The sequence below is a fragment of the Melozone crissalis genome, unplaced genomic scaffold (genome assembly GCF_028551555.1).
Source record: "Melozone crissalis strain CALT ecotype California unplaced genomic scaffold, PUWL_Pcris_2 ptg000027l_1, whole genome shotgun sequence".
In the NCBI taxonomy this organism is placed as follows: Eukaryota; Metazoa; Chordata; class Aves; order Passeriformes; family Passerellidae; genus Melozone; species Melozone crissalis.
In genome coordinates this window covers 10,500,182-10,525,715 of record NW_026535805.1, presented here as the reverse complement: position 1 = coordinate 10,525,715, position 25,534 = coordinate 10,500,182, and the positions used below count along the sequence as shown (strand labels likewise).

The 25,534-nt window shown below is 40.2% G+C and overlaps 2 protein-coding genes across 2 annotated transcripts in view; both read left to right on the top strand.

Moving 5' to 3' along the window:
• Positions 1 to 25,534, top strand: part of FOSL2 (FOS like 2, AP-1 transcription factor subunit) — a 130,445-nt gene that overhangs the window by 58,329 nt on the left and 46,582 nt on the right. The window lies entirely within an intron of this gene.
• PLB1 (phospholipase B1) overlaps positions 1 to 25,534 on the top strand; it is a 77,334-nt gene that overhangs the window by 23,880 nt on the left and 27,920 nt on the right. Inside the window, exons 19-39 of the mRNA XM_054279689.1 lie at positions 121 to 179; positions 1,266 to 1,339; positions 2,854 to 2,897; positions 3,734 to 3,842; positions 4,704 to 4,755; positions 6,574 to 6,654; positions 8,161 to 8,226; positions 8,921 to 9,021; positions 11,715 to 11,796; positions 12,394 to 12,498; positions 13,103 to 13,198; positions 13,689 to 13,760; positions 14,400 to 14,459; positions 14,864 to 14,924; positions 15,645 to 15,703; positions 17,519 to 17,586; positions 18,534 to 18,577; positions 19,821 to 19,929; positions 23,760 to 23,811; positions 23,950 to 24,030; positions 25,123 to 25,188. Coding sequence (XP_054135664.1) covers positions 121 to 179; positions 1,266 to 1,339; positions 2,854 to 2,897; positions 3,734 to 3,842; positions 4,704 to 4,755; positions 6,574 to 6,654; positions 8,161 to 8,226; positions 8,921 to 9,021; positions 11,715 to 11,796; positions 12,394 to 12,498; positions 13,103 to 13,198; positions 13,689 to 13,760; positions 14,400 to 14,459; positions 14,864 to 14,924; positions 15,645 to 15,703; positions 17,519 to 17,586; positions 18,534 to 18,577; positions 19,821 to 19,929; positions 23,760 to 23,811; positions 23,950 to 24,030; positions 25,123 to 25,188 — 1,541 coding nt within the window. The remainder of the gene's footprint in view (positions 1 to 120; positions 180 to 1,265; positions 1,340 to 2,853; positions 2,898 to 3,733; positions 3,843 to 4,703; positions 4,756 to 6,573; positions 6,655 to 8,160; positions 8,227 to 8,920; positions 9,022 to 11,714; positions 11,797 to 12,393; positions 12,499 to 13,102; positions 13,199 to 13,688; positions 13,761 to 14,399; positions 14,460 to 14,863; positions 14,925 to 15,644; positions 15,704 to 17,518; positions 17,587 to 18,533; positions 18,578 to 19,820; positions 19,930 to 23,759; positions 23,812 to 23,949; positions 24,031 to 25,122; positions 25,189 to 25,534) is intronic.

Sequence of the window (25,534 nt, the reverse complement as noted above, 5' to 3'; positions counted from 1 at the left end):
AGTATTAAAATTTTTTTGCAATGATTTATTATGCTTATTCTGAGGAAAACTTTTAATAACCAACACAATTTGTAGTTTTCTTTTGTTCTTTCCCTTTCACTACCTTTTTTTTTTTTTTAGTTCATAATTTGAAACCAGCAGATATTCAAGTGATTGCTGCTGTGGGAGATTCACTCACAGTAAGTAAAGGTCACCAGATAGCCATTGCAACGAAGAACTTGCAATGAAATTTCTGATTTCAGAACCTGGGAAATGGTATACATACCATGCCCTATTGAGCCAAACACGTTTTTCACATTTTTTTTCCATACTCCACGTTGGCTGATTGATAATCAGATCATGAATCTAATCTGAGTGCAAAGTTCCCATTTGAAGTCCACAAGAGTGTCACACAAGGAAGAAATGTAAGATTAGATTATGTAGCAGCAAAACTATTTTGCTGGAGTGGACTTGCAACATTTGCTTTTCTTTACAACTTCTTTTGATTTTTGGCAGCTCCCAAAGTATTGGCCCTGAAAGCTATTAGTGAGCAGCTTGAGGAAGAAAAAGTTCTGCATCTGATTGTGTATATCTGTGTATCTATATATCTATATAATATGAACGATATGTATATGATAATACCAAAGCCTATAAAGCCATAGTGATTCATGCTAACAAAATATATGATTAAAATTGCAATAGAACATCAGGTGTGTTGAGTGAAACTTGTCTTGAGATTTTTTTTATTTTAACACTATTCCTTGTACTGTATAAGCTCATTACCTCTAGACTGGTTGTGATTCTCCAATCAGTGGTGACTGCTTTACTGCTCATATAATAATTCATGTTTCCTATATGTTCTGTGCTGATTATCACATTGTAGTCTTTTTCCTTGGAGGAACTGGGAAAGACATAAAATCACTGTACAACTTTTTAATGTGAGGAACATTATATATAAATAAATTATTAATTCAGAACAACTGCTGTCATATTTATTCCTTATATAAATTTAGAACTATATTATTATTTTGAACATTCTCAAGTAATTTTCCCCCACTTGATCTAATAATGAAGTTGATAGAAGAGGGTAATTCACTGGAGTGGAGTTAAAATACCTACCTAGTTAAAAGCCTTGATCTTCTTGAGAACAGGAATTTGTTCTATTTTGGGAAGATGACATAGTTTGCTTCATTAATATGCTTTTAAGTTATTCTCAGTAGGATCACTCAGAGAACTAGTTACTGTAGCAATGCTTATTTTCTGAAGGTGAACTCTTTTTCCTCCAGGCAGGTAATGGGGCAGGATCCAGACCCCATGATGTTCTGGATGTCCTGACTCAGTACCGAGGTCTGTCTTGGAGGTGAGTCCCAGAAATCTTCCCCTCAGTGGGAGAGAATCCATTTTCTCCAGTTTTGATCAATATAGTTGGTTTTGTAGCAAATGAAGGCTTGTGGAAACTGGATTTGATGTCACGTTTTGTATGACAGGACATGGCTGTACTATTACTCATGTTAAAGAAAATACTCCAACTAGTGGTTATCTAGAGTACCAGTGGTATCTAGAGAGTTATCTAGCATGGCTGGAACAGACCTGGGTACATGGAAAAATGGGGTCCTTGTTAAGTTCTTTTTCAATCTCATGATTGTAGGAGACCCTGGAACATGATCTTCTAAACTCCATTGCCATTGCAACACTTGCTTATTCAGCATTTCTGTCCCTGCTCTTTCTGTACCCTGTCTGCTCTTGCCCAGTGTGGCCTACATCACCCATTTGTCTTATTTAAAATTGGTAGTCAACAAAAAATGTTTTCTGCTGTTGTTTCATATGCAGTATCTCTTTCCTTGATCCTTTCCCAGTATTGCTTACATCATGGAGAACAGTTTATCAATGATGATCAATACAGGCTTTTACATATGCAGCATGTTGTTAGACACATCAAAAAGACTCTGGAGAAAGGCAGTCATGCTCACTTGGGAATCTGCAACTGTATCATTTAATACCAAACTTGTTAGGCTGATCTTCTGTTCATAATTTTTTACCAATCACTGCAACTTTAGAAGAAGTTTAAACACATTCAGAGAATCATAGGATGATTTGGGTTGGAAGGCACCTTAAAGATCATCTGGTTCCAACTCCCATGCCACGGGCAGTGCCACTTTTTACTAGACCATGGTGCCACCATCCAGCTTGGCCTCAAGCACTTCCATTTGCACTTCAAATCTGTTCCAAATTAAAGGGTCACTATAGAGATGTTCTAAGTCAAACATTTTATATTTTGATCTTTAATAGAAATCCATTGAGATTTTTTTTGCAACAAGTATGCGAGTAATTTTTTTCAGCATGAAGGAGGATTAAGAGCACATGGACATAATGGTGAATTTCACCAGTCTAGAAGTATTCTTTCAGTTGACTGAAATGTGAATGGGGGGAAGGCAATGGGGGAAGGCAAAGGTATTGATTTTACTTATCACTCTGAAATATATGCTTTTAGAACTTTCTATTTTGGTTAGATGTGTTAACTAAAAATGGAAGCTATAAACATTTTAATAGGCACAACTGTAGCAAAGGTGGCAGCCTTGAAAAAATCACATTTCTTTCAGCTGGGTTAAAAAATATGCCAAAACACTTGAAAGAGCTGAAAGGAGAGCTGCTGTACGGGGCTTCTAGTATGACTGTTCTGCTCGAGCTGAGTGTGGAGCTCTGATGTGGTGCCCCCCTGGGTACCCAGGGCGCGGTGGGCTCAGCACAGCCAGCAGCACACTCTGTACCTGTGCGGTAACCCCAAAAGGGGGCACTCTCCTACCTTGTCCATTGCCTTGCCGAGCCCATCGGACCTTAACCCACACTTTTCCCCCTCTTCTTTCTTCTTAACAGTGTTGGAGGAAATGAAAACATAAGCACAGTTACGACACTACCAAGTAAGTGGCTTTTTCTGTAAATTTGATACATATGTGGTGCTGTTTATTATTCAAATACCTAAAAGGAGACAGGAGAAAAGGGTTAAAATTTGTAGAGTGACACAAGCAATCCCTTTGTGTTTAATGTCCACTGCTGAGTAAAAGTTGCTTAGCAGCCGGGCTGTAATATGCTGTGCATGACTTAACTATGTGTTTTGTAATTCCGAGGTTTTGGTTGTTTCAGTATTCTTCTGTTGGTTATTCTTCTGTCTAAAATGTCTTTGGTCACAGATGAATCAAAGGTCTTAGCTCATAGCCTAAAGAAACTATTTTGACTATATGGGAAAGTTGTTTTAGGCAGGAGCAGAATCACATTACAAGATCAAATTTTACATGCTTTTCAAAGGTCAGGATATTTTAGATCTGAGGTGTTTGTAAGGCTGGTTTGTAACCCAAGATCTAGAAGGGAATCTGGGGTCTTTGGGGTTAATACATCTGGGGCCATCCGGCTAAAGGATTTGATTCCAACCTGTCTGCAGTTAGAGCATGATGACATGAGGTTCTCCTGCCTGAGTATATGGTTACCCAGCCTCGCTTGCCAGGCAAAATGGCATTGCTAGCCAAGATGGTTGTGTTAGGTCATGAGATATCTGAGTTCATGAAATTCTGAAATCTTGAAGGTAGGGAAATGGTTGTATGGTGGTGAATCTCCATGTTTATTATACTTAAATGTTGAATTTTTTAAATAGCTATCTTCTAAAGCTTTTTAATGGTCTTTCACTAAAATCTAACCTTTATTGCCTCATTTGTTACCTGCTGCAAAAAACAATATTTCAGGGTGCTGTCTCTTTCTGCAGATATTCTCCGTGAGTTCAACCCATCCTTGGTAGGGTATTCCACTGGCACTGGAACACAGAATTCAAAAAATGCCTCATTAAACCAAGCTGTGGCTGGAGCTCGTGCAGAGTAAGAGGAAAACTTTTAATTTTAATAGGAATTTGATTTTTTCTATTAAATTCCTTGTGACTAAAATGGCCCAAATCCTGGAATTAGTAAGTCTAATAGGCAAATATTTTTAATCCTAACAATAGCATGAAGTCCAAGATATGTGATGAAGACTTTGACAAGGACTAGAAACACTGCAAATAAATTAGCAACAAAAGTAATACTTTCTCTGACATTTTCAGCCAAGAAAGCCACAGCATTTTACAGGCACTACTCAGAAAGCTGACCTTTTGTGAGTCAGACAAAAGATATCTCCACGGTATAGGAGGTATATTCAAACCCTCTTGTCATCAGGACCAAGAGTTTGTGTAGAGACTGAGAAAGTTGTGGATTGTTTAATTCCTGGTCTGCCAGAGCTGGGAATTAACTAGAGATCACCATGCAACCTCTTCAGGGCAATTCATATCCTATTTTTTTTCCACTGGTAACTGTTCTTATAAGACCTACTTCGGTGCCTTGAGGCTGTATAATAACATTGGTATGAGCACAGACACTTCAGAGCTATGTCTGTTGGTAGCATCTGTCTGATGGTGGGAAAAGCGCATTTTCTGTATAGGTGGTAAAAGAGTAACTATGCAGCATTTGCAAAGTAGCCCAATGCCTGTTGGATGCTAATTATTTTCTTTTTTCCATCACTGTCTCAAAACATAGACTTTGTTTGCTATATCATATATTCCATTCAATGAAAATTGGACTTTCTTTGGAGTTTTTGGTTTTTGATGTCCATTAGTCAGCTTTCCTCTTTGCCTTGTTATCTGTGCAGGATTCTTTCTTTAAATTTTTATTAATGCGTTTTATGATTTTATTTTTCTTTTATTTTAGGGATGTTCCTGGACAGGTTAGGAGACTGGTGGACCGCATGATGAATGATTCTGTGAGTTCAACATGTCATGAATATCTTTAGAATGAAGCGACATAGCATCATTAGTTTCTACAGCATAAGACTTCCCAGTGCAGAGTGTGAGTTCAGCACAAAATAATCTATAGCTTAGTCTTAAATGAATTTCTGCCAGTATATGATAGCTACTATCAAGCCCAGGTAATTGTAACATTTTCATCATTTTTACTGGAAGTGGCTGTAAATGCAGGGCTGTTGCTTCTGCTTCCAACCTGTGTCACCCTGTAAGATAACAGAACCCTTTCTCTGTGAGGATTTTGCTGTGGTGCTATTAGTTATCCTGTAAGCAAGTGGTTTTTCCAGAAAAAATGATACATACTAGGATGTTGAGGGCAAGCTTTTCAAGTAGCAAATTGTGTGGAGTGAGCATGTGAAGTGAGGAAGGGACTTGTTTTCTAAAAAAACAAATTAGTCCCTTCTTTCATCTAGTCAGCAGCTGATTTTTGAGGTACACATTCATTGTTACAAATTATTTGATTAATGGTCTGTAAAATACACATTAGGTTGAGAATTGCTTGCATATTTCTCACCTCAGCTCGTGCTTTGAATGTTTGCTATTTGTAATTTGACAAATATGCTATGCAATTAGTGACCTAAATTACACTATAATAGTTTGGCTTTCCAATGGAAAGGAGCCAAAAAGCCTTTAAGATATCTATGTGGATGTTTAGTGTAAATACTCTGGTGTGTACATATTGGCAAAAATATTTGCAGTACCTTCCTTCTTGGTTCACTTTCTTGTAAACAAGATTTCCATCTGATATGAGATTAAAAGGAGCAGCAACTAATGATGAACGGTTGGATGGTTTTCATTCAAAGTTTCTAAGCACTACTCTGCCAAATTTATTGCCCTGAGAGTGTTAACAGATATGTATGGAAATATCTTTTATTTATGTAATAGTTGTTTTTATATAACTAGTGAAGTTCCTTCTGATGAGAAAGCCTGCTCATGGTGGAGATCATATATCTTTGATTTAAGAGATCTTTTTTACTGTCACTTTTGAAAACACTTGTTGAGTGCAGAAGGGAGTTTCTCCCTCTTTTTGGTTCTGAGACCAAACTACTGAACAGTGTGTTTACTAGCAGGGATATGTTGACTCCAACCTTTGAAAAAGGAGGCTGATGCACTATTGATGCTTTTCTTACTGGTGCTTTGCACTGAAATTAAAGCATTAGAATATTGAGCACAACATCCACAACATGCTACTAAGCATATTTGAGCCTTTCCTCAAAGCTAAGAAGGAGTTTATTTACTGTAGCATAATTACCTTGATTTAGTTAGCTATCCCTTTGCAGTCCTTGCAGAAACAAGAAGTGCTGCACTATTTTGCCATTATTGTTAGATTGAGTTAATATTGTCCCACTGTTCTTTGCAGTTTATCTGTCAGCAAGTCTGAAATATGTTGTCCCCCAGGGTTTACCAGCAGGATAGCTGCATTGTTTATCACACAGTAAAACACATACCATAATTTTTGTATGAAGATATATTTCTAGGACTGCAGAAGAGTCACTCTGTATGCACAAGATATTACTAAGAAAAGCATACAGATAGGTTTTGAGCAACAGCTTACTGAAGCAAATAATTTGATGCCATTGATATTGTAATTTTGGTTTAGATCACAGCAGTTTCTACATCTTCAGTCATGACTACAAATTTGTTTTTGTTGTGGATGCCTAGGGAACGATAGCCACGTACTCTGAAAATGGAAAATTTGTATTTAGTATGTTGCTGGCATCTCCCTCCTTTTCTTTTTTTTAATTAAACACTTCTGTTTCATCTCCTTCTCTGTGTAGAGGATAGATTTCCAGAATGACTGGAAGCTCATAACACTTTTCATAGGAGGAAATGACCTCTGCAGTGTCTGCGAGAATCCAGTAAGTTCCCTGCAGCAGGAGCTGGGCCAGTGAAGCCACCAGGTCTTTGTGCATTGCTGGGGGTGAGAGGGAGGAGCTCGGTGGGTGAGACCAAAGTAGCTTAGGTCTTACTTGTGCAGCTCTGGAATGCAACTGTGCTGAGACCTTCAGGTTCCTCAGCATAGTGTTAGAGATACCTTTAGAACACCTGTAAATGACATAATTGTTGAGACTTTGTTTTGCTGCTAACTAGGATAACTTTTTGTTGCATAGTGACTTTACCTCCTGCAGATAAAATGCCAAGTGTGTTTTACTCCTCTTTGCCTTGTCACACTCCTTAGTCTTACTTGGTACTCTCAATATTTTCAGTGCTATGGGAAAAGTTCTGAGCACAGCTCATGCTAATTCTATGATATATAATGATATATAATGTAGTATATATATATAAAAAACATTCATACATCTAGCCTTTGGTATGTGTGATTGTAGGGGAGGTGAAAGGCTGTGGCAGACTCCTCACTTAGTGGTCAGGATTACCTACTCACAGGCAGTTGAGCACATACTTGTCATCCTTCATGATTAATTTTGGATGAGGAAGAACAGCAAAGCAGCACAGTAAGATGGTTATAAAACAAGGAAGGAGGAAATTAAGCATTCTTACCTTCTGCTGTCAACCCAAACACAAAGTGCTTTTTCACATGATGGGTGGGTGGCAAGGAGAGCGTGTGTGCATCCAAGGATCACAACAATCTTTGTGTGGCACAAGTACAAATAGTGCCAACCACAGAACTCTTGCTGAGCTGTGACTTAGGAAATGAATAAGGGATCTGAGCTGTCTGCTTCTATAGAGTAGGCAAGTGGGGCTCTCAATCAACTTCTGCATGAAATTAAATGAGAGAGAAAAAAGGCTGAAAATAAGACAGGCATTTCTCATAAGAAAGTTTATGTGAGTGTTGTAGTCCCACAAGTGAAAAAATAAGTGTTGGATTACTTAAGACAATGAAATTAGAGTGTTTAAACCATTAAAATGGATCAAGGAAATTTTAGCACTGAAAGACAAGTATATGAAGTGATTTCATTCCCAGCTAAACACACAAGTTTTGCCAGTTATTATTTGTGGCAGGCAAGGAGCATATGGGAGACATGTGCTAATATTCCATACAGCAAAAATTAACTTGCTTTTACGCCAACTATTCTCTCTCATATAGGGCCCCTGTTAATGAGTTGTTAGCTGAGCTTTTAAGACCAGCCCAAGCAAGCCTAGGAATTGAGGATGTTGTGGTGTTTGATAAAACCCTGTGAATTTTCATCCTCACTGGTATCCAGTGGCTGCTAGTTCTTTTCTTGCTAGTGAGATAGCTGTGATGGGAAGGAAGAAAAGCAGAGACAGGATCATTTTGCCTATGACTCTGTTACTTTTGACCCAAGAGTTAGAAACATAAACACTACTGTGAGAGACTCCAGCTAGTCATTCTTGTCCCTGCCTGAGTAAACTAATAATAAAATACAACCCTCTTGCTTTAACAGGTACGCTATTCTCCTGAAAATTACACCTACAATATACAAATAGCTTTGGACTTACTTCACAAAGAGGTAAAACGAACTTTTCTAGTATGTTGGAGCAGGGATTTTCTGTTCTGTTTCTAAGCAGTCACTCATAATTGATTAAGAATTTATTTCCTTGCATTCATCTGCAGAGTACTGCTGTATCCAGAAGTGTTTGCTTACAGGAAAATCTTTGTGAAAGGCAAAAAGAACTGGTGAAGCTTTTTACCAAAGGAATAAGGATGTTCATAGATCTAGCTGATGTGCTGTGGACAAATAATATCAAAAAACATTATAACAATGTGGAGCAAACATTATTAACTGATTGGAAAATGCTTTGCTTGTTCTTTAAACTGCAAATAAGTATATTTTGTGGTCATTAAGAGAGAGATTCTGATATTCCTCATGAAGAATGATGAGAGTACTTGAAGAGTTAGCAGGTGTCTGGGTCTTGCTGAGACCTATAACAACTTGTTTGGACCTTTTTGAAGCCATCATTTTCAAGTGACCAGCTCTCAACATTTAGAACAGAACTAGGCAGTGCAGGCAGGGGCTGTAATTTAGTATTGCTTGTGTGGGGAATTAATTATTGAGAAAGTGCTTTGAATACCTCTGTCATAAATAATACACAATGCTTGAATCAGCAGGCTGCTACCAAGGCCTGCTGTGGCTGTGTAGGGACAAAACCAACACTCTGTTGTGCTGCAGGAGTTTGCTAAGGATTTGTTTGCCCTCTTGGCAGGTTCCACGGGCATATGTGAACCTGGTGACGGTGCTTTACATTCCAAAGCTCCGGGAGCTGCATCAATCGAAGAACAATAGCTGCCCAAAGCTGATTATGAGGTCTGCAGATCATTTATGTTACAGCTGTCATTGCTGCTCACAGAGGGCTGCAACATCTTTGTTGCAGTTTTTTCTTAAAGGGAAAAGGATTTCATATTTCAGACTACCAAACATCTTTCTCTGTGCTTGTCCCTACATTTTGGTTTCAGCACAGCACTTAGAAGAAGCTGTCTCTGTATCTGAGCCCTGCTGTTATTGTTTCTTATGAAGGTGCCACTTTTGGCTCCACACTTACCAAGCGAGCTCAAGCCAGAGAAGAGAAAGCTCAGCTGGGCACTCTTTGGTGACAATAGATAAGAGACTAACATACAAGGTTTTCTGGTTGTGTTTACAGGTTTACTTTTCTGCACTTAAAACTCTCCCTCTCCCTTCTGCAATTTTCAGTCTCTGTAATCTCATTGCTGATGATTAGTTTTATCTCTAATTAGTGTCTTAAGTAGATGTTTTGGATGCTTCATTGTGCCACCTATTGCTTTGTGGCTCAACAATCCTTTCCAGATCAGTGTTAGTCCACTACTGAGGTGGCAGGCCTGCACCCTGAGTGGACTTCTGGTGACTCAGATGGGATCCAGCATTGTCTCCTGGAGTTGCTTCTGGAAAGACTTGCTTGTTTTCAGAAAAGCAAGTCTCTGCTTTTCTGGACAGATGGGGAGAATAACTGTCCTTTGAATGTAGGCAGCCACTGGTTTTGCAGGAGAGAAGAGATGCAACCCTCTGCTGTGCCTTCCTTGTGGCTGTCAGTGGAAAATTGGGTTTGAAACTCAGGGTGCTGGTACTCCTAGTTGTAGTTCTTTTGAAATTTTTATTTATTTATTTTTACAAAGGTTACTGGCTAGAGTACACAGGTATCACAGGTATCTCAAGGCCCTAATTGGACAAGGATAGTTAGCAAAGCCTTTAAGATTAGATTGTCTCACAATAGCTGTGATCTTTCCACATTATTTCAGGTGCCATGCTGAATTTCACATTTGCCTGTCTGGCAGCAAGCCAAGTTTACAGGGTTATAAGCACAGCCCATGGGGAACAGCAAATGCCATTCTACTGAGTAGAAGAACCACCTTAAGGAGGATTTTGATGTTGAAAGTCTTTTCTTTTTATTCTGAGAGTAGCAAACAACCTAAAGAGAATGTGTCTACTAATGTTGCCTAACATGTGTTTGTGGAACTTCTGAAAACACTATTTAGATTTGTATTGTTCTCATATAGATGCATTGTGGAAGTAAAAGCTTTTGTTAGTTGGTCTCCATTAAGACAAGTTGGGACACAGTAGGGATCTGTGTATATTTTGCATATATCAACTGCTTCTCTATAGGAGGTATTTCTCTAAGAGCTCTCTCAGGGATGCTTTACTGTGGTCACACTGTCAGGATATTTGAAAAGAGTCCTTCTTCTAATTTGGATTTCTGAAGTAGTGATGAGGCATGCCCAGGAAGATGGAACATCCCAAAAATATCCATGTGCTAGAAAGATCAAAACCTCAGGGGAGGGATAAAGGTGGCCAACATGAGTTCACAGAATCTTAAAATGTCTCAGGTTAGAATGGCTCTCTAAGGATGAAGAATTCTGCATCAGTCCTGGTGATTGTTTTGGTGCTCTTGTTGTGGTACACACTATAACCTCTGACTCTGAGCTGATTAGAATGACTCTGTGGCAACAAATCTTCCATCTTGAAGGATGCTTGCACAGTTCTGCTGAAGCAAAGCATGTTGCACATGTGTACTTGTGAACAGTTTTTTGGGATGGGTTGGCCCAGGTGCCAGCCAAGCACTCCCACAGCTGCTCATTCACCCCACCCCAGCAATGGGGAGAAAACAAGGACTGTGAGCAGGAAAATTCATGGATCAAAATAAAGACCAGGAAGCCACCTACCTAGTATTGTTGCAGGCAAAACAGACCTGATTTGGGGAACTTAATTGTATTTGTTGTCCATGAGCATAAACATTTAATTACTGATTCTGGTATTGGAAAAATGAATGAACAAAGAAGTTTAACAGTTAAAGCACCTGTCCTCCCTCCTTCTCAGGTTCAACCTTTCTCCAAGCATCTCTTCCCCCACCCTTGTTACTGCTGCAGGGTACACTCAGCCCCTTCAGTCAGGCATGGCTTGGGCTCCGGATCTGGTCCCTCTCTGCCCTCCTTCCTGCTCACTCTTGTCCTGTGCTCAAACATGAGTCCTACACTCATGTGCATCCTGGCTGTGCTTCCAGGATGCCTGTTCTGCCATGGAGCACCTCTTGCTTGTTCCTGCTGTTGTTCTCTCCTCTCTCTCTCTCTCTCTCTCTCTCTGGTGTTTTCTGCCCATTCTTAGGTAGGTTTTCACAGACTCCACCAGTTTGGCTGAGGGGCTCAGCCATACCCTGTGGTTGATTTGCTGGAGCTGTGTCCAGAACAGGCAGCCCTGGTCCCTCCTCACAGAGATCATTCCTGGTGCTGAAGCCTTGCCATGAGCACACAGTGTAGCTTTTGCTAGCATGGAAGCTTTTCCTCACTTTCTGTTCATTAATTTATCTCTAATAAATGTGTTTCTGCTCAAGAATTGGGGCTATGAAGAAACTCAGAGGTGAGAGGTAATGCTCTCATTCAATGGCCTTTCAAAGAAATCCCTCTCAGAGCTTTTAATCCCGCTGCTTATCAGCTTGGAAGCAAGGGGGGAAAAGGAAGAGCAAATCTCAGTGCAATGCTCTTATCCCACAGGATGCTGTGCCCTTGTGTCATAAACCCTAAGAACAATTCCAATGATCTAAAGCAGTTGATCTACTTTAACAGAATGTATCAGGTAAGGCACATTGCATTTGTTAGAAGTTTAATATCATCCTTCTGTTGATCAAGGGACCACAGGTGGGCTAATTTGAAAGTGGGGGACAGTTTCCACTTATTTTAATGATGTATTTGTAGTTGCGATTATAAAAAGTAGGATCAGGATCTTTAAAATTCTTTTTCACTAAACCAACAAAACAGATGAGAAGAATAATTGTTACAGAGCCATAGAAAGTAGAATATGTCAGAGAGACAGGAGTTTTTTGATCAGTTATGTTATTGAAAATCAGGTTAAGTCAAACAACATGTTAACTCAGGAACAAGTTTTCAGGCACAGTGTGTCAGCCAAACCAAAAACACTTTGGTAGTTGTGGAAGGACATCTTTTTGACAGAAAACCTAATCCCTGAGCGGGCTGCCAGTCCTTGTCAGTCAGGCAGGCATCCCCAGGCTACCTCTCTGTAAAGAAGCCCGGGATGGGTGTCTCAAAAAGGTGTCTGCATTGGCTGCCTGGCACAAGCTGGGAAGGAGGGAGGAGCAGCTCCTGGGTGACGTGTTCAGCTTGATGAGCTGAACACAGAAGAAGGAACAATGACAACTTTTCTTTTACTCTTTAGGAGGGCACCCGCCGGTTAGTGGAGAGTGGAAGGTATGACACAAAGGATGATTTCACAGTGGTTATGCAGCCATTTCTGACTAATATTGAAATGCCAAAAACACAGGTAAAACTAACAAGAAAGCCACACCTGGTGCAATGCCACTGACTTGTCAAAATTGTTTTAGCTGTAAATGTAGCTAGCAGTTTCCTGACATAGTAATTAATAATTATGTTCAGTTACCATCCAAAATTGCAAGAAATGTTTATGGAATATGAGATACTGGGAAACAGGAATACAGACCTTGATTTGGGGCACTGCAGTTAGACAGCCATGAAGTAGATATTTTAGGTCAAAATCTTCATCAGGAAGCAGTTGTTCTACATTCCCTATACATCAAGTCCTTTACAGTACTTTGGTAAATGACCTTTGGTAAGAAAACCCATATGTTTCAAAGGCCTGTAATGTGTAAATCTCAGGGGAAATAAAGAAATTGATATCTCTGCCCAGATATTCTGTACTCAGAGTCACAGTGTATTCCTTATTACTTTGGGAATATTAAATTAAAGAGTTTTAAAAGGCTTCTTAGTTCTGAGTTACTAACTTTCCCTGGCCTGGTTTAATTCTGTTTGCCTCAGAGGCCTTGTTATCTCACTGGAAGAGAGAAGACAAAATACACAGCTTGTTGCATATTTGCTGCCTCTGTAACAGCACCTATCTTGTTTTCTAGGAGGGGTGGCCAGATGAATCATATTTTGCCCCAGATTGTTTCCACTTCAGCCAAAAGACTCATTCCCAGGCTGCACGTGCTTTGTGGAACAACATGGTAAGATTTTTTAAAGATTGTGTTGCTCTCTCCTTGTTCACTTCATCCTGCCCTTGGCAGCAAAAACGCCTCAGAGATCTACTAGGTAGCCATATCTCTTCTGAATTGTGTTTACAAAGGAAAAGAGTGATCATATGAAGAAAGGTCACCTGAACTGTTAGCCCAGCTCAGTCATATCAAACCAGTAAATCTCGGGGTATGTTAAAGCTGGGTATGTTGAGGCTGTGTCTCCTGGGAAGATGACACCTGCCAGGCACATTGACCAGCAGGCCACATTCCAGGTGTGTGGGAAGTAGCCTCTTCAGCACACAAGGAAACAGTGCATGGGGCAGCTGCCAGCACTGGTGCAGTGCCCTGCCGTTGTCTTGCTGTGCCCTGCAGTTGTGTTTCTGTGCTGCAGAGGTGGTTTCCAATGACTGGCAGCACAGCATCACCCATTGCTCTCTGGTACTCATCTGCTTTTCCTCTGTGCATCCCCTTTTCCCCCCAGCTGGAGCCTGTAGGGCAGAAGACAGATAGTCAGAAGATAGATGATGAGCTTGTCCTCAAATGTCCATCTGAGGTAAGTTACAAGGCTGTCTGTGTTTATGTGGAGGTGCTGGGAGTGGCTGGGGGTCTGTGGGAGCCTTTACCCAGTGCCTGGAGCTCTGGCTCTGTGAGGGTGATCTGCTCCTCCTCCCACGCTTTGTGCCAGTGCCACCAAGAGCAACATGAGAGCTCACCCAAGAGAGGATGGAGGGCAAACAGGAGTCAGCTTCCTCAGAGTCACACATCACAGCTGGCCAGAACACAAGGGAAGGGTGTTTGGCCTACCTGAGATCATCAAGTATCCACACTGAATGGCAGAGCTTCAGTGGGGGGAAACAGAGCAGTGTTGGTACCAGTCAGGATAGCTCTGCAGGATTAACTGGGAATACCTTGGTGGGGGGGCCACAAGCTTCTTGTGAGACACACACAGTGGGGTCCTGAGAGTATTCTCTAACTTCTGTTTTAAAAATATAAGCCAGATTTGCACTGTTGCTATACAGATTTTTAAAAGGCCTTTCATCTATTTATTTATTTATTTATTTTGAATCCCTCTGTTTTATTTTTATCAAGCTGCTAATCATCTACAGACATCTGAGAGCCAAAGTTTGGGGAATGAAAATCTCCACATGTTCCTCTGTTGCTTTGCATTGATTCAGATTGCCTTGTTTTGTAGGCTGAGCCATTCCTGTGGACATACAAGAACAGTAATTACACATACCCTAACCAAACTGCAGTAAGTGTCAAATCACCATCCCACTGTTACTCTGCTGCATCTGTTTCTGGATGGTAACCAAATGAGTTATGTTCTGCAGCACAGGGGAAATCAGTCTTTGGCCAGAGGGGCTTGGGATGCTGAGTGCATGGCACAGAGCAGGGAAGTACTCCCTGAGTTAGACAAAATGCATCAGAAAACACCTGTAAGAACACGTGCTCAAACAGCACTGCTATCAGTACAGGGTGCTGCACTCTTCTGAGCTATACTGAACATGACTATTGAGTTGAGCAACCAATACCTGTCTAGTTAATTACAGGCTGAAGAGGCTCTGGTTTATCCACCTGGCCTCTGCTGGGAAGATCCTAGTTTCTGCTGACTGTATTTGCTAGCCAAGTGCTCTTCAGCTTTCTTTTTCTCTTTAGAATTATGGAAGCCATCTGCCATGTGAGGACAGGTCTCCATCCTCCCCTCCTGCAACTTCAGGTAGTCTTGCCTGCTTTATGTTAAGAGATTGAGTTACCTTCAGCTGTCCTTCAAGATGGATGTTAATTTTTGGTTGAAATGATTGCTGGACTGTGAAAAACATTGCTCAGAGAGGATGTCATGTTTTTCAGCAGATGCTTAACAGATACAATGCCACACTGTCCTGCAAGGTAGCATCCTGAATAAGTAGCCTCACTGAACTAACTGACAGTGGAGAACTTCAACATAACTTATGATGAAATCCAGATTTGAGTGCCTACATAGTTTATAAGCTATTCCACCTAAATGTCATGGACAGAAACTGGAAATAAATACAGCTTCATGCATGTTAGTCTGGAATTTAGCAGTATTCAATTTTTCAAATAACTTCATATTGTCTTTTCCTTAGTCTTTTGAAGTCTTTAATGTGCTGTTCCTGCTATGTGTAATTCTGCATTGTTTTACCTTCACTTTGGTGCTGGATATTGTTTGCCACTTCTTGTTATTTGCTCCTTGCTCTCCTGTCTTTTTGGTAGCAACGTTAACCATTGAAGTACTGAATAATATGCATTTGTTGGTGCTACAATCACAGGAGATGAGCTGGAAAGAACTTCTAATTTATCACTTGGGTATTGCAATGTGACAGAGCATCACAATGATAATGGCATATTTCACATACACAGTAGAGGAAAAAAATAGCTATTTCCTGACCAGGTTCCACTGTACCTGTTTCCTTTGCAGTGCACTCCCTAAAGCCAGCTGATGTGAAAGTTGTAGCAGCCCTTGGGGATTCTTTGACGGTGAGAAGAAGGTGTTTTTACTGTTCTCCTGGTAAAACTATAAACATGTGCCTGCTCCAGTGGAGGGGAAATAGCTGTTGTACCCAGAAGCAAAGATCTGTTCATTCATGGATTATAATAGATCTAGCAGCCAGATTAAGAAAGAAGGTGTCAGTCTTCCAATGCTCCATTCCCCCCCCCCCCCCCCCCCCCCATATTCACATGCTTTTGAACTTGAGCAAAAACACAGGCACCTTTAAAGAGGTGCCTAGGTATTCTGCTGGCTTGGAGGCAGAAGAGATCAGATATTGTTGAAATGAATGGGACATAGCACAAGGCTTAGGTTACTGTGCTTTTCAAAGTTTTTTTCTGCATAAGAAGCAACTGATGAGCCTGTTTTTCAGCCTCAGTTCTTTCAGGAACAGAATGCAGCTAAATGGTTTTGGATAATAGCATTTTAATAATTTTAGCAATAATGAAATAAGGAAGTATGGTGTGAGAGCCCTCTGACTAAATGCCCTTCAAAAGATATTCAGTCATTTGATTGTGCCTGTTTTAACTCTTAACTCGCTTCTTGATCATGATACAATTCTTGCTGCTGATGATTATCTTTGGTGGTCAAGAAGGAATATGTTTCAAAATCCAGACATCCTATATTACAGTTACGCCTTTCTGCCTTATGTTTTCATACTGGTCAAAGATTGAAATTCTACAACCAGTCAAAGGAAACACTAGACAGAAAGATGTAATGGGAACATAGGTTTCTCTGAATCTAAGCCTTAAAAACAAACACATTGTGTGTACAAACCGTGAGCCCTTTACAACTCTCTGGCAGACATGGTGCTACAACTCCTACACACAGGAGGCTACTGAAATAAATAGAAGCATTTTGATGTAAACCTGCAGTATTAATAAAAGAAATACATTCTGTATATGGTCATGGTTGCTGCATTGTAATATCTAGGGCCCTGCAGTGTTTCTGCTTCTAAGTATAGTCTGTAGGAGCTGGGAATAGAATCTGCTTTCATAGAACATGCAGTGGTGTATTGCTGTCTTAGAGCTGCACTTGGCTTGCACATAGTTATTCTGAGCACCAATCTTCATTTATTTCAAGGAAGTTTATACATAGAAGAAAATGTAGTGCTGTGGTTTAATCTAAGGTAGCAGCAAATAGGCTGCTTAGTACTGTACTCAAGTACTAACATGCACCTAGATTTAGAATGAAATTATACAATCACAGCTGTCAGGTACTCTGCTGATGAATTCTATTTTATGAGGGGTGTAGTTGCTAGCTTGCCTCTTTCTTTGGGGTAAGTGTAGAGAGTGCTTCCTCCTTACTCCTGTTCTGCTGTAAATCTTTCAATTTAACACAATGATTTTCAAACTGGTATGTATGAGTTATGGTGCTCCTTTCTTATACATGCTTACTTTCTCTGCTGAGTTCATGTAATGTTTCATATCATTAGCCATTTTGTGTATTTGATTGAGATGTTTTCATCACTGTTGACTAATGCAACCTTAAAAGAGTTATTTGGCTCATGTAGACCCATGTCTTTGTTCCACCGCTCCATCAAACATTTTGTGTCATGTATAGAATGTGATTATTTTAAATAATTTTGAAAGGTATTGTTGTATCCTTCAGGATAAAGGTTTGGGAAAAGTCAGGCACATTTTAAAGCTTTGGAAGACATCCACTCAATTAAAAAGTAAATAAAACAACTATGTAATTCTATTTAAATTAGTAAATTGTATTTGTTTATGTATTTGTATTACTAGTTACTATTGCATTAGTAATTGTGCTTTAATTTCATTTGGTTAATGAAAAACAATGTCCAGGCTGGTTCAGGAATTGCCTCAGATACCCTCCAGGATGTGGTCACTCAATACCGGGGACTGTCTTGGAGGTAAGTCCTCAGCCAAGGTGATTGAGAGATTTGTTTTGGGTCTTTCAGCTGTCAGAAAGCTGAAAAAAAGGTTACTTCTCAGGGTAGCACTTCTTGAAGGTGTATCAAGATTTTGTCATAAGGGGAGCTTTACAGAAAACGTTTTCAACAATTTAAGCAAGCTTTTTCATCTCTCTTGTGCTTTCATTTTTGGCTGCCTGCAACAGTTTGTATTTATATGTTGGGATGTCAGGTTGGAAATCTACGAAACAAGTCAGAACTGGTTAGTTTTACAACTTCTTCTCAAAGTTTTCTATTTCTGAACATTTGTAGTGTCATGGAAAATAGTTAGTTTGGCCAGAGAGCTTTTGCCACATATAGCAACACACTGTCCTAAAAGACTAAATTGTTTTGCTGTTGTGGTGTAGTTCTGTTGATATTGACTGAAGCAGTTCTGTGTAAGCTGGAGCGTGGCCTCAGTATGTCCTGTCAACACAAAAGCTGGAGAAATATATCCCTGTGCAGAAAGCAGGAGGAGTGAGGAGCTACTGCTGAAGTTCTCTTGTCACTCAAGGGTTGGCTGTGTTTGGTGTTGCCTTAGAGGGGCTTCATGAGGCTGGAGCGGGCCTCAAAGGTGACCTTCTAGTCTGCAGTACTTAAGTATGAATTAAGCATTTGAGTATGAAGCTATGTCAGACATTTTTCTGCCACTTGATAAAAGATTGACTGTACCCCTGTACATCTGCAAGAGCAGTAAATCTTTCTGACAAGCATCTTCACCACTGAAACCTTACCTGTTCCCCCAATAGCACTTTGACTTCTGTTGTCTCCATGGATTCTGATAGAATGATAGTTACCAAATTAATAACCCTTTGCTTTTCCCCATGATGTGTGGCAGGTTTTCACTTTGTTTGTTGCTTGTGTCCAGATAAGAGGTGAGTGACTGGGATTTTTCTTTCTCATTTTAGTATCGGAGGAGATGAGTCCTTGGAGAATGTGACTACTCTACCTAGTAAGTAAATGCTTTGCTAGATATAAATGGCAAGATTGATGAGATGCAGGGGACTAATTTCTGATAGATTTGTAGAGAGCTCATAAGTATCTCAAAGCTGCTTAATGTAATTAACAAGAACCTTTACAAGAAACAGTATGCTACAATTAAAAAATAAAAGGTTGCCTTCATCAGTGAAGATGAGAACAGATAGAAATTCCCTTACTTTCTTTTCCCTCTCCCTTTTCAATTCTTTGGTGAGTATTATTTGAATTTCTAAATAACCTTGCTATGTCCTTGGTCATGATGTACTTAACATTTGCTTTTAATAAATATTGTATCCCAATTTTTCCAAAAGAAATATTTGCATAGGGTAGGCCCCTTTGGTAAATAAAGCTGCCTACTCATACATGTAACCTGAAGGGATTCATTTTAAATTTCTCTTCACTGAAACTTGCAACTTTACATAGCTCAGGCTATTGCTAATGTAGAGCCACATGACTTTCAGTTTGAATCAGCTGTAGTAATAAACTTCCATTCGAAGAGGGCCAGTAAACTGTTCTTTTGTGTGTTGACCATTATTTTAAGCAGAATGTAACAGGAATATAATTAGAATAAGCAATTAATTGATTCATTGAGTCCTATTACATTTGATAAAGCCCTCACTAAAATGTGGTTAAACTCGGTCTTTGAGATTGAAGTAGATTTTATAGTTTACAATGTGGCCATGTTCACTCTCAGCTGTAAGTTACTCTGCCAACTTCCTTTTGGAAACTACTATGGAGAACACTGTGTAACTTCATCAGAGTCATGTACCTGAGGCTTTTTTCTTTACATTTGTCAGTAGTATGAGATTTTGCACAGCAGTGAAGCAGACCCAGATGCTTCAGCTGAAAACCAGCTCCGGCTGGGCAGAGGGACCCTTCACACTCACTTCACAAAGTCAACATCATATGACTGAAAATTTTGTTTTAGGCGTTAACCATTACAACATGAGACAGAACTGTACACTGTACTCCCTAATTCTGCTCATCTTATCTGCTGGTGTCAGTGCAGGGCACTGCAAGCACGCTGCTGTCTGAGTCACTGCAGTGGTGACCCCTCTCCCCACTGCTTGGTGAATCCATCAAAGTTGACCAGCAGCAGCAGCAGCAGCTGTCCTGTCAGAGAGCAAAACTGTGTCAGTGCTGGTGTGTTCTTCTAGTCCCTGCAGGCAGGGAGCAGCTGGAATCTTTTTGCCTTCATAGCCACCTCTGTTTTTCAGACATCTTTCGAGAGTTCAATGTTATGATCACGGGCTACTCAACTGGTATCGGGAATGAGAATGATTCCAATGCATTCCTTAACCAGGCAGTTCCTGGAGCACTGGCTGAGTATGTAGCTTTTTGTTTTACATTTGTAGGTGATGGATGCTTCATCTAATTGCCTTTCAACTGTCTCATGTGCTGTCACAACTTGCTCTGAAAAGCAAGCAGAACCAGTTGAGTTAGAGTGGAAATTGGCTCAAAACATGTTAAATGTATGGGTTTATTTCATAGCTGAACTTTCAAATGAAACTAACAGTCCTCCTTATGAAATCCACAAACAAGAAACTGGCAGAAACAGTTGGGAGGTTTCTACTCTTCCTGTTCAACATCTATTCATTTATCTATTTATCAGTCAGTAAATCTCTGAGAATGTGAATGATTTTATAAATTAAGCATGTAATGAATTGATAAGAGAAGCTAGGAGTAAAACAGGATGAAGTCTTATGTAATTCTGGCCTCAGGTTTCTGGATAAGCAAGCAGGAAAGGACAGGAGAGAGATGGGAAAAAACCCAGTCTTGAATCTTAAGAAAAGAGAATTACTAATGATCATCCATGGGTTTTGGTGCATTGCAGACCTGGTGCAGTTGGAGCCAGTTCTGCCAATGTAATAGGGATTGTAATGTTTTGCAGTCACCTGAATTTGGCTCTTTGCTTTTAGTCACACCTGGGAAGCTGCATGAGTTGAGCTTTGCTATATTGCTTATCCTAGAAATCCCTGGATACTTATTCAAAGTCAGTGCTGTTTAATTAACAAAGCAGATGGCTGCTTGAATTCAGTCATACTTTGGGCACACAGTCTGGCAGACCATGCCTGGATTTGACATTGTGAGTTGCTATTACACAGACCTTAATTTGTTTGTTTAAAGAAAAATTCATCTTGCTTCCCAAAGGAGTCTTGGAAGTGAACTTCAGAAGCCAAGAGAGGTGTTTGTGTTTGCTGTATCTAACAAAGATTATTAGGATTTATCAGGTTATTTTATTGCGCTCCTGTAGGCCCTGTGTAACTTATGATTCATTCTGGTACTCTCAGTAAATACTTGGATTTCCTGGCAGAAATAGGTTGCTAGGATAGGTCCCCTGCTATATCCTACAGCCCCCACAGAACTGAAAGAAGGCATTTTTTATCTGGTGATGAATGAATGTAACTGTGTATGTCAATGAAATGTGCTTCAGCCATCAGTGAGAATTTACTAACATACTGCATGCAGCATGTATCCACATTACCTCCAGTTTTTGCTTGTTGCATGAAAGAATGAGAGAGGTGCCTGTCTCATATTCTTTATCAGCTAAATCCCAAAAAGGTTTAGTGGGAGAACTTGAAGCAGGATACACAACCACTTAAGTCACCATTATGACTTAGGGCAGCTTGTATCAGCAACTGAGGCATTGCTATTAAGTAGCTATTTGTTAGCTGTCTGAAATGAGTTGATGGATGCTAGTCTAATGAAAATTGCCTATTTCATCAATAGCAATTAGTCTTCTCTCTTCCCCTGCAAGTGACTGGACTGGATAAACATGATGAAATTGAGCTGTCTTTGTTTTGTAACCATGTTTTGTAAATGTTCAGCAAGGAGACACAGACAACAATCATGCCAGATTTCTGCTTGTCTTCTGTTCTTTCTCCGTCTCATAACTCTCTGCAGAAAGTTGTGCAAAAGTAAAGTCCTGTAAAATACTATTCTTGAGCTCTCAAACACTTCTTTTGGGGCTCTGTCCTATAATGTTTTGGTTCTTGATAAGGTGAGAAGGTAGCTGAGAAGGTGAATTCTTCCTAGTCAAGTACTGAAATGTATTGCAACATAAGGAAACGTTTCTCCTGCTTTAGATATTTGACCATGAAATGATGATGCAATTCAGCATTTATTCTTCATCAGCCAAAACCATCCATTTTTCAGTGATTCACAGGGCAAAAAAAAGTCCACCAGCTAATGCTGGTATTGAAGAATTGTTACCTGGCCTGTCTTGCTTTATGGTTATCTGGAAAGTGCTTTCCAGAGGTGCTGGGACATTTCTGAAATCAGATTATTTTGCAGCCTTACCAGCTTGTAGAAACCAGGTGTAAGGGTTTCTTAAACTTAAATTCATGGCTGCTTTGAGGAGCTCTTTATTGAACTAGATGAAGATGTAGTAATGTAGGTCTCATATAGCAAATTGTTCCTAAACCTATCTGCATTCATTGTCAACATGATAGTTAAGGATAGATCTGAGTAATGTTGCTGAAGCAGAGCCTGGCTGAGGTCTCTAATTTCATGTGGAAACAAACAAGGAGGTTAAGAATTTAAGAGTAAGAGGAGAAAACAGGTAGCAGGAATTGTGAATATCTGTATTTCCCATTAGCAAACTGTTTCCATTGGTCAAGATCTAAATTTGGTTGAAACTGCAATTCAAGGATGGATCATTGCTGGCACTACTTCATTCAAGATGTTATTGGATCTTGCTGACTGCATTGGCTCAGGATGCATCAGCACCTCACTGACTGTATGAGAAATCAAATATGTTGTGGACCATCAGATCAATAAGTGGAGTTTTCCTCCGTGTCAGTATTGCAGATGATGTTTAGCTAAGGGGTTTCCACAGTAAGAGCAGAAGGAAACTGTGACCACTTGTGGGTTGTGATAGATGTAAATAAGTAGGTTATGACATTGGACAAGGGTAATGGTGATAAGAACTACTACATGCACACAGTGCACAAGCAGATGTATGACAGGGCTCATTCCTCAGCAGCTGCTCCCATGCCAGTGTGAGATCAGTATTCAGCTGGACAGGGGTGGTGAGAGACCTCTCTTTTTCCTACAGTAAACAAAGCCTTGCAAAGAGGAGCTAAACTCTGGTTGCCATACAAAACAAGTGTCATGCTTATTAATGTCAGATGATATGCTCCCAGAAATGACAGACAGTCAGCGTCTCTAACAAGAGCCTGGAGGGAGATGCAGCTCATTCTGAACCACAGACCTGCCTGGAAGGTCACTGCTTTCTGACCCCATTCTCTTCTCTTCCCTGTGCATATTTGAAGACCAGTCTGTCAGGGCAAATAAAGCTGAAGCACTTAGCCTAGGTAGCACAAAATTTATTGCACTTATGTATGTATGTATGCAAAATTTATTACACTATGTATGTGCAAAATTTATTGCACTATGTATGTATGTATGTATGTATCTATCCTGTCCAATAAATTTTGCACTAATACATAGTGCAAAATTTATTGCACTATGTATGTATGTATGTGTCTATCCTATCTGTCTGTATGTATATATATATATGTACAGAAAAAAGAGAAAGAGAGCACTCACCTGGCTTTTGGAAAACAGCAAGGTTGTCATCTTAATTTGTCTGAGTAACCTTGAAGGTTTCTTGGATTTTTAATTACTCTGGAAAAGTTGTGTACACATAGTGTAAAGTTATGTGCTGTAGATGCAAATTCCAAAAATGAGGAGGGTGTGCACAGTGAGCTCTGAAACCTATATTTTTCAGGGACATGTTGCTCAAGAGGTCAGCTAAGGTTTGGGACTGGGGATTCCTGTGTTTTAGTCTACAAGGAATAGGTTGATAGCAGCCTGGCTCTACAGAGGCCCTCTGCTTACAACTGTTGCCATATATGGCTTTTCAGCTGTTTTAGGTGCTAAGCACTGTAATGGGAGCTGAACTTACAGTTCCAGATTAATTGCTGAACTTGAGTGAAATCTGTATTCATCAATAATATAATATAATCAAGTTTGATTTGATGTTGATTTTATTACCATGATGTGAACCTGTAATTTTATCAACAGCAACATGAGTATTGTACTGTGTCCTCACTCAACCTTTCTGTCAACTTGATTTAAGATGTCTGAAGCATGGCAATGTTGATCTCTCAATGCGGGTGTTACTTTCACTCACTAGTTCTCCTTCTTTCCAGGCACTTGCCAGCCCAAGCAAGAAGTCTTGTGAGTCTTATGAAAACTGATCACGTAAGTTGTCTGGGACCCCTTCAAACTTACAGCGTGAATAGGCGTTGCTTCACACAGCAGATGCACCTGCAATGACACCACGTGCATCTCACAAAGGTAAAGAAATTCAGACTCGTTATTTTCTTCTTTATTGCACAGAGAATTGACTTCAGTGCTGACTGGAAGCTCATAACCGTGCACATTGGAGCCAACGACCTGTGCATCTATTGCAAAGACCCTGTGAGTAGTGACACTGGTTATCTCCAGCTGTGCTGTCACTGCAGAAACACCTCAAGGGAAATCATAAAGCCTTCACAGAGATAACATGAGTTATACATGGGCTGCTGTGTGTTTTGACAGGGGTTGTTGCTGACAATACCCTGATATAAAAAGTTACCAGCAGCAGAGTAGGATGGTTTTGTTTTCTCTGGCTTACTCCAGGATGAGAACCACTGCTTTGGCTACTGTTTTTTGACCGTAAGCAAGAAAGGGAAGGGAAGAAATGCCTCACTCCTCTGATGTGGTAACTGCTCTGCTCTAGCTTGGCCTCTTTAGGCATCCAGGAATGGCAATGGTAGTTCAAAGGGGTGCCACCCTACAATTGTCACCACACCATAACTCACAGTGTGGGGAGGTGCTAGGACTGCTGAGGTGTATATATGAGGGGAGTTGCTGCAGTCTTATTTGAATGTTATGCTTCTCTGCATTGTGGAGAAGCCTTTAGGGCTGCCATAAGGAGGTCATGGGAGCTGAGTGGGCAGGCGGCAGGGAGAGGCCAGCTATCACTGCCAGCTCTCACTCTCTTGCCTTTAATATGCTCACTTCTTATGAGCATTTTCAATTCTCCTGCAACCCCTTGTGCTTGAGAAATGTGCTTCTTCTGCAGGAGCCTTGCTAGGCTTCTTTGCTGCTGCTGCTGCCAAGTTTTATAGCCTTATTTATAGCTATGACCTTGACTAGCAATGATTCCACATAATTTTATGAGAGCTTATCAGCTGGCTGTGAGCATGCTTGTGGCTGCTTGGTTTATGCTGTTCAGCATGCATTCAGATTGGGTTCCTTCCTGCATTTTTACATGAAGGGCCCAGTGGATTTGGGTTAAATATGCTGCTACTCAACAAGGTTTATTTTAAATCCAAAATTTCACCGAGCCTCCCTATGTTTTGGATTAATTGCTATGTTAGAGTCCCCAGTCTCTAGAAAGAAGCAGGAACATTCTACTGACCACAGTGTTGTAGGGCAGAAAAGGAAGTGAATTAATGTGATTCTCCAGCCTCACAACCTAAATTCCTTGTATCTCCATTTGACAGTAATCTCTTCTGTTTCTATCAGGATCACTACTCAGCTGGGAATTACATCAAAAGGATTCAAGAAACTCTTGATATTCTGCACAAGGAGGCAAGTACTGTGAAATTATCCCAGCATTCTAGCTCACACTGAGACATGACTGACTGATGCTAGATGCTAGCTCTTCTGTTTGTTTGATTTTTTGGGGGTTTTTTGTTTGGTTTTTTTTTTTTTTTTTTTGCATTCTGGTACAAAACATATGCTGTTGACTTGTACAAAAAACATTTCCTTTTGTCTTGTCTATCTGCAGTAGTGAGATGCAGTCTGAAATGACAGAATGACAGATAGTAAAATTGAGCTATGGTGTGGGGAAAAAAAATCAAAAGCTGATTTGAGGGAGTTTATTGCTTTTTCAATCTTTTAAATTTTTTATCCTTCCAGTGCTGAAGAAAGGGAA